Source organism: Brassica oleracea, chromosome C1, assembly GCF_000695525.1.
Source record: "Brassica oleracea var. oleracea cultivar TO1000 chromosome C1, BOL, whole genome shotgun sequence".
Lineage (NCBI taxonomy): Eukaryota > Viridiplantae > Streptophyta > Magnoliopsida > Brassicales > Brassicaceae > Brassica > Brassica oleracea.
Window position 1 is genome coordinate 26,844,116 of NC_027748.1, and position 8,590 is coordinate 26,852,705.

Here is an 8,590-nt window from a genome sequence, read left to right on the forward strand (position 1 = left end):
TGTTGACAAGAGTGTATGATAACTTTTATAGAAATATAATTTTCTATTTATTGCAAAAGTCATGTTTTCATCTTAGGTGGTAAAACACTATTATTATTTTGTTGAAAAGTTTTTTAAAATATTATAGAAATATGATTTTCTATTTATAGCAAAAATAAATTTTTTTACTTTAAAAATAATATTCATTGCAAAAAGATACTTTATGTAACTAAATTAGATTTGAACTCAGTAAGTTTGATGAAAGAAGGTTGGTAACATAGAAAAAACTTTAAATGCATGAGTACATGCGAGATATAGATATAAACACACTTGATAATTACCTCTCCGCACATACATAAACAATCACAGGCCTCCTTCTCTTTCTTTCCCTCTCTCGCTCGCTCGAGCTTTTAGCCTTTGATTTTTATTTTCGGGTAACCTCTCTCGAAAACTATTTGTATCTCAGAGAGAAAGAGATAAAGAGATTAGAGAGATTAGAGAGAGAGATCCAAATCCAGAAGCAATCTTCTTCGTTTGCTTTTTTTGTTTCTTCTTCTTCTTTCGTGTGAAGATTGGTATCCCTTTTCTCCGCCAAACTCCCGCCGCCGATCCACTCCCTTGTATGTACGTTTTATCTTCTTCGGAAGGAACCTAGAACTTGTCCCTGTCCCTTTGAAGAACGTGATCCTGTCTCTTCAAGGTTTGAAATATCGACAAATCTCCTTCTCATCGTTGGTTGTTGGTTCGATAGATCTGGTTTCTGATTTGATTTTGTTTCTTGTCCGACTTTGATTGGTTTGGTTTCAGGGTAGTGAAGCGTTTCTTGTTATTGTGGAAGTCGAAGAGAGAGAGAGAGATAGAGAGAGATGAAGAGAGTTAGAGAAGAGGTTTACGTTGAAGCTCAGACACGAGGACAAACGTAAGCTCTTTATCCTAATCTCTTGTTTTGTCTTCTCGAATTTGCAGGGCTGATACGATATTAAATTAATCAATTTGCTGTTTGTGGATATTAATTTATATTCTCTGGTTTTTTTAATTTCTAGGTTGAATTGAGTATAATTGTTCTTGGGTTAGTTACCTAATGTATGTTTATGTAATGCAGAAATGGTAGGGCTTTAACGATAGGTGGAGGAGGAGGAAACATGGGAGGGCTAACAACGAATGATGCCCTGAGCTATCTCAAAGCTGTCAAGGATATGTTTCAAGACAAGAAAGACAAGTACGACACTTTCCTTGCACTCATGAAGGACTTTAAAGCCCAGAGGTACTTAATTAATTACCATTCTTTTTTGTTTTTTTTTTGTCGACAACAGAAAAAGTTTGTTTAAATCTCTTGTTGCTGGTTTGTAGAGTTAACACTGATGGCGTCATTGCAAGCGTAAAAGAGTTGTTCAAGGGCTATGACGACTTGCTTTTGGGTTTTAATACCTTCTTGCCTAAGGGTTACAGAATAACCCTTCCTGAGAAGAAGCCTGTGGCTTTTGGAGAAGCTATCGATTTTGTTAACAAGATCAAGGTTTGTATCCTGATGTTTTTCTCATAATTATCCACACAGTTAAAACGTTAGTTTAGATTTATCTCTGCTGCAGGCGCGGTTTGGGGATGATAACCGTGCGTATAAAAGATTCCTGGACATCTTGAACATGTATAGAAAGGAAGGCAAGTCCATCTCCTCTGTCTATCAAGAGGTATGTTGTTTGCATTTTTATCTGATAAAGCATTGTTAAATAGCTTTTCTTCTTCTGATAATCATCTGTTCTGTTGTACAGGTTACTCTGTTGTTCCAGGGCCATGAAGATCTGCTTGCTGAGTTTGTTAATTTCTTACCTAATAATTCAGGATCAGGTTCGGGAAGCAGTGCAGTACCGCATGATAGAAGTTCTTCACTTCATCCAATGCATTTTAACAAGGTTTCCTCTTATTCATGTTTCCAAATGATGTTAGTGGTAAAAAGCCTGTATTGTGGCCATGAATGGCTAGTTTGGAAAGTACTAACATCCTTTCCCAAATTGTGATGCCAAGAGTGATAAACTAAGTGCTAGATAAATATAGGAATTAAGACACAGTTTATAGCAAATTGATGAGATCAAATGTTGTAGACTTTGACTGAGATATTGATATGGGCTTTTACCTGCCACAGAAAATAAAAATTGGAAGTAGGCTTGATGAGTATACCGCTCACTCTGATCAACGAGAAGATGGTGATGAGAATCTTGTGGCTGCTGGTAATTCTCGGGGAAGTGAGTATTTGGATTTACTTGTACCGTTTTTCATTTACCGTTTTCAGTGATTTTGATACAAAGTATATATCTGTGAGTAATCATCAAGTGTTACGTTAATATTTGCAGAATCCCTTAATCAAGGTCAATGGCCGCCGGGAGAAGACAACGAGGATGTAGTCTTTGGCCAGAAAAATAATATGGTCAAGGGTATAAATGAACTGGATCTTACTGACTGTGTACAATGTACACCAAGCTATCGTCACCTGCCAGATGATGTGAGTGCCTCTGAAACCTTTGATAAGTTTATTCACAATACTCAATTTGACGTGCTCTTTGATCATATGGTCTGTGTAGTATCCCATTCCTATTTCAAGCTACAGAAATTCACTAGGTGAAAAGGTACTCAATGATCATTGGGTTTCTGTCACATCGGGGAGTGAGGATTACTCATTCAAACACATGCGTAAAAACCAGTATGAAGAAAGCTTGTTTCGGTGTGAAGATGACAGGTAAGACGTATATAGTATATTAGGTTTTTGTATTTCTTTCAATACCTCGATTAGGAATCTTACAGTAACATCGGTGAGTTCATGATTATTCTGTTATTTTCGTTTAGTCTCATTTCACCAACTTGTCTGAAATTTGTGTTCAATCTGATGTGTTAATTTCCTTATATGGTCTCTCAGGTTTGAGTTGGATATGTTATTAGAGTCTGTGAATGCAGCAATTAAGCGTGTGGAAACTCTTCTGGAGAAGATCAACAACAACACAATCTCTACACCAATTTGTATCAAAGAACACTTATCAGGTAAGTAGTTATTTGATTTGATCTGGCTGTGCGATATGTATGTCTATTATTCTCTTACTTGTGCTAATTCCTTTATATTTAAACGATATAATAGTGCTGAACCTAAGATGCATTGAGCGGTTGTACGGGGATTATGGGCTTGACGTTATGGAAATTCTGAAGAAGAATTCTCATATCGCCTTGCCAGTGATACTAACTCGCTTGAAGCAGAAACAAGAAGAATGGGCTAGGTGTCGCTTTGATTTCAGGAAAGTATGGGCTGATGTATATGCTAAGAATCATCACAAATCACTAGATCACCGTAGCTTTTATTTTAAGCAGCAGGACTCCAAGAATCTGAGCACAAAAGGTATGTTTCTTCGCTCGAAACATAAGTTCATTTTATTTAGATTACCTACCTAAGTGAGCTTTTTTTAAAATTGTCTCTTATGTTCCATATTCAGGTTTAGTGGCAGAAATAAAAGATATCAGTGATGGAAAGCATAAAGAAGACCCGCTTCATGCCATTTCTGTCGGAACTAAGCCCTCTTTCACCCCAGACTTGGAGTTCAGTTATTCCGATACTCAAGTTCATGCTGACTTATACCAACTAATCAAGTATTACTGCGAAGAAATATGTGCTACTGAACAGTCAGATAAAGTAATGAAGCTGTGGGTAGCCTTTTTAGAGCCCATGTTTGGCGTTCCTTCTAGGTCTCAAACTAGTGAGGCAATGATCGATGTGGCCAAGTCTAAAGACAACCAAGAGCAGCATGATGCATGTGAGGCAGTGAAGGACAGCACCTGTAACGTTTCTCTTGTCTCAAACCTAAAACTTATAACACCTCCAACAACACCTAACAAAGAAAACCCAACAGTACAAGGGAGCTCTGTCGCACAAGAAACCATTCAGCAAGATAAACTGCATGTTGGCGCAGCTATGAATATTAAGGTAACTGGGTTGTCTCTCCTTCCTTAGGCATGACCAATCCAAAGTTTATTTTATTATGGATTCTAAAAGAGATATTCGTCTATCTTTATCTTTTATCTGTGGTTCTATAGGATACCCAGCCGGTGGCACCACCCAGAAAGGATTTGTTAATGGAGGGTGTAGAGAATCGTACTGATGTAATAATGGGAGATCAGAAGGTCGAGCGAGAAGAGGGTGAGTTATCCCCCACCGAAAGTTTTGAGCAAGACAATTATGAGGTTTATAGAGACAATGGCGTTGAGTGTCTTCAGAAACTGCCAGACAATGTAGGAAATAATAAAGAGCAAGAGCACAAAGGAGGTGCAGTCTGTACTGAAGCCAAAGCAAAGAGCAATACTCTCCCTAAAGATGATGAAAATAAAATCACTCACGCCTCAGGAAGCAAATGTGGTGGCCAAGTTTCTTCCGATGAAGAGCATAAAGGAGCTATGAACTGTGACCGGCTTTGCAGTGTGATTGAGAGTGAAAACGAGGCTGTAGGGATGATTAATGCCAATGAGAGTGAAGATGGATCTCTCACATTTTCAGAACGGTATCTGCAACCTGTAAAGCCCCTTGCAAAGCATGTGCCTGGAGCACTACAAGTCAGTGAAAGTAACTCTCCGAATGATTCTCGAGTTTTCTATGGGAATGATTCCTTTTATGTGCTTTTTAGGCTGCATCAAGTAAGGACTACGAAACAAACTTCTCTACTTCAAATGTCAATTGTCTTTTATGTTCAAACCGCTAGCTAATTTTGTTGTTTTCTTTTCTTCCAGATGTTGTACGAGAGAATACAATCTGCAAAGATACATTCAGAGAGGAAATGGAAAGCTCCAGATCCAGATAACACATCTCCTGATTCTTATACCAGGTGCTTTATCTTCTAAAGGAGTATTGGTAGTGAAACAATAGTTCCTTTCTTACTGAAAATTTTGAAGCACAGGTTCATGGATGCTCTCTACAATTTACTTGACGGCTCGAGTGATAATACAAAGTTTGAAGATGAATGCCGAGCTCTTATTGGAGCACAATCATATGTTCTCTTCACATTGGACAAGCTAGTTCAGAAGTTTGTCAAGCATGTAAGCTTCCAGTTCACCTGCAACTTAATCATGTTTGACTCTGCTTCTTTTCTCCCTCTGTACTTATCATTGACGTGGCTTGGACATGCTTCAGCTTCATTCAGTTGCAGCTGATGATACAGACACCAAGCTACTGCAACTATACACATATGAGAACTACAGAAAACCGGGAAGGTTCTTTGATATAGTGTACCATGAGAATGCGCGAGCCCTTCTCCATGAGCAGAACATATACCGGATTGAATATGTATGTTTCTCTTAATATTTTCGGAAACCTTGTGTCTAAGGATGGTCTCACATGCTAATGTATCTTTTCAAAATCTCTGTGCAGTCATCTGCACAAACCCGTCTCGCGATTCAACTTATGAACAACGGGAACGATCATCAGCCTGAAGTTACAGCTGTAACGGTGGAACCAGGTTTTGCAAATTATCTACAGAATGACTTTCTTTCGCTTGTACCTGATGAAGAAAGACCTGGTCTATTTCTGAAGAGGTGAACCAAAAAGCAACTACGTTTTGTGTATACAGTTGTGCAAGTGCATTTAGTAATCATCTTTATATATGCTATCTTCAGGAACATGGCGAAAATGAGCGGTCCAGATGAATCTTCAGGGATGTTGCGTGCAATGGAAGGACTGAAGATTATCAATGAGGTCGAGTGCAAGATGGCTTGCAGTTCTTCCAAGGTACGTTACATACTAATTAAATCATATTAATAAGATTTCTGTATTTTAATGTGAATATGAATACTGAGAGTGTCCAAATTGTTATTAGGTCAAGTATGAACCAAACACATCAGATCTTCTGTATAGAAGCAAGCAGAGGAAACCAAAAGTGAATCCAGATGGGCTTGACAATGATAAAAATCCTGGTAGCAGTGAAACCTCGAGAAAGCGAAGAATATCGCGTTTTCACATGTGTCTGAACCGTAGACTTGCTGCCTTGCCTTTACAACGCGGCTTCAAGCACGTAAGTAACTTCTTTTTGCCTTAATCATTGCAGACTTGTTGTTCATCGTTATAAATTCGAGATAAAAGTTGATAGATTAGGGGTTTTGTATATTATTGTGCAGGTGTGAAAGTTCTTGGCTGAGATATGCAAGTATTGAGTTAGTGGTAGAGACTAGAGACCGACCAAACTGTCTTTGACAAAGATTCTTGCATCATTTCTGGCTCAAAGAGATTCTTCACATGTCAACCGTAAATTTTTATTTTTCCTAAAGATTGCGTCTGGAGCCGCCAGTTTTGGTGTATAGTGTAAGATTATTACATATACCAGACAATGCTAAAGTGGGAGACTTTTAATTCTTTCATTTAAAAAACAAATCTTGGATATTCCTTCAAATGTTAGGTTTCTTTTTCTGTTCAACTTTCTCAACTTTTACTTCTTTTTTTGTCAATAATGGCTCAAAGGTTCAAGTCCAAAGACTTGGGAAACCATCTATAAATAAAGAGAGGAGCAAGCAGAAACGTCTTGTTGCTGGAGAAGAAGACGACACAGAGAAGTATCCTAGCTATACCCAACTGAACTAGAGAAGGTTAGTTTGCGGTTGATGCTTCCAATAAGATATGAGCTTTTAACCATTAAGGACCATTGTATACCACATACAATTGAAACCTTTGATGCCCCTTCTGACGCTAGCAGCAATCTCCATGGCTAATATTCCACTGGTACCAAATTCAAACAGCCAACCTCAAAGAAGAGGCGAGAGTTGCATGTTCTTTGAATCCTGATACTGTACTCTGGGACAATCCCCTAGTGAGTGAGCAAATCTTGAATCATAGGCGTGGAGAGTTCCATGATCATCCGTCCCACTTTTTAGGTTCACCGTAGCTTCTACTACCCATGAGAAATTTACCAGAGCAGCCTGTAATTCTGATGATATCCCGGAGAACATTCTTCGACTATGACAAAGAGCAATTCGACTAGCATCTCTTACCAGCGAAGAACCCCCACCTATTTGTGATTCTGCCGACCAAGAGCATCCAACATTACATTTCACGTATCTGGCAGGAGGTTTCATCCAAACCCGAGGCCAAGAGGTCATCTCGGTGTGTACTGTTGGATTCACGGTCTTCAAGTTATGTAACTTTAGCCAAATTGATGCTTCTTCAAGAGCTTTTGAAAGAATTTCAGCAGCCGTAAGTCTGACCTGCTCAAAGGAAAATATGCTCCTCGCTTTTCAAACGTGCCAGAGTATCCATGGCAAGAGAACAGGTAATGAAGGTTCAAAAACACAGAATTGGGAGAGAAACCTGCATTTAGTTAATGACGCTATAGGAAGTGTCAGAGTTTAGGGGGGAGATTTTGTCTTCCATAAATTATGCTATAGTTGTTTCTCCAATGGAGGTAGTCTACTCGATATTTGGTGATTGACGTTCCTGAATGTGCTGGAGTAGTTTGTATCCAGACTTTGAATTGTAAAATCCCTTTTGGTGAGAAACCTTATTTCAGCGACTCCTTTCTAGACCTGTTTAATTTAGTGTTGAGCAGGTTTACCTCACACTCTTGGTCAATGACTTGATTGATCAACAGTTGGGTGGCTGGAATTTTATGAGAACTAGGCAGGTCGTTTTAGAAGTAGACATTACACATAGTCTTTTCGTCTTGTCCTGATCAAAGGTAAAATTACACATAGTCCATCCCAGTTTGAAGGATGCTGATTACTAGTATTCACAACTTGCATAGGTTTCTCAGTTTTTTTCCAATCTTGTTCAATTGCTTGCGCCATGAACCACTCATCAGCATCTGTACCCGCTCTGCACAAGCTCCATCAAGTTAAAACATCTTCCTTCGAACACCAAAATCATTTTTTCTCTTCCAAATATTTCATAGAACCCATGGCCAAACTCTTCCATCCTCTTTGCTTGCATCCAGCCAGCGTGAGCTCAAACTTCCACAGCAAGTGGCTTCTTTTAAATATATATTTTTCTCTGCAGGGAAAGGGTTTCTTTAGCTCATGGTTCTGCATCGACGGTTCTGTATTGGGTGAAGTTTCCGATCTTGGATAAAAGCAGGAAGTTAATGTTGGAAAAAACGGAGGAAGAGGAAGAGTGAAAGCCCCCATTTGGATTTGGAATGGAAAACAAAGCCCAAACCCAATGCACCAAAAAACATTCATACAAAATGTGGTTGATCGATTTCATTTCCTCGCCACAAGTTTGACATCTTCCATCAATTTTCATCCCTCTTCCAATGATCAATCCTCCAGCAGGAAGGGCGTCACTCAGAGACTTCCATAGAAATACCCTCAACTTTGGCGATGTATGCACTTTCCATACTTTCTCTTTCAAATTGTTAAGTGATGGAAGTGAAAAGGCTTGGGATTTGTTCCAATATGCTGATTTGACCGAAAATTGGCCACTATTGTTATAATTTCAAGAGACATAATATTCATTATCCACCACATGTTGATTCTTTATAATCAAGTCAACATCTCCTTGGACAAAGTTGTCCCTCAGTTTGTGCAGATCTCATCTTCTTGAGTTAATGTTAATGAGATTATCTGCTCTAAGATTCACATCAAACATGTAATTTTTGATCCA

General features: G+C 38.7%; 1 protein-coding gene across 2 annotated transcripts; it reads left to right on the forward strand.

Moving 5' to 3' along the window:
- The first annotated feature begins 342 nt into the window (after positions 1 to 342).
- LOC106312392 (paired amphipathic helix protein Sin3-like 5) lies at positions 343 to 6,351 on the forward strand. 2 transcript variants are annotated; one of them, XM_013749914.1, is made up of 21 exons: positions 343 to 679; positions 787 to 898; positions 1,082 to 1,243; positions 1,330 to 1,495; positions 1,569 to 1,667; positions 1,749 to 1,889; positions 2,120 to 2,219; positions 2,328 to 2,476; positions 2,556 to 2,710; positions 2,888 to 3,009; positions 3,104 to 3,358; positions 3,453 to 3,940; positions 4,051 to 4,153; positions 4,241 to 4,644; positions 4,738 to 4,832; positions 4,905 to 5,043; positions 5,138 to 5,290; positions 5,375 to 5,538; positions 5,620 to 5,731; positions 5,820 to 6,014; positions 6,118 to 6,351. In XM_013749914.1, exons 2-21 carry the CDS (start codon positions 846 to 848, stop codon positions 6,121 to 6,123), a joined length of 3,261 nt encoding a protein of 1,086 aa, XP_013605368.1. In that variant the 5' UTR covers positions 343 to 679; positions 787 to 845; the 3' UTR covers positions 6,124 to 6,351. The 2 variants fall into 2 exon arrangements, with proteins under 2 accessions (XP_013605368.1, XP_013605359.1); XM_013749905.1 differs by having other exon boundaries at positions 4,051 to 4,644.
- Positions 6,352 to 8,590: the final 2,239 nt, after the last annotated feature.

What these genes read in the sequence shown, in the direction of transcription:
- LOC106312392 (XM_013749905.1), top strand. Translation starts at nt 846, where the DNA reads ATGAAGAGAGTTAGAGAAGAGGTTTACGTTGAAGCTCAGACACGAGGA. An exon ending in GCTCAGACACGAGGACAAAC is followed by an intron (nt 899 to 1,081) that starts GTAAGCTCTTTA and finishes TATGTAATGCAG; the next exon opens with AAATGGTAGGGCTTTAACGA. An exon ending in AAGGACTTTAAAGCCCAGAG is followed by an intron (nt 1,244 to 1,329) that starts GTACTTAATTAA and finishes GCTGGTTTGTAG; the next exon opens with AGTTAACACTGATGGCGTCA.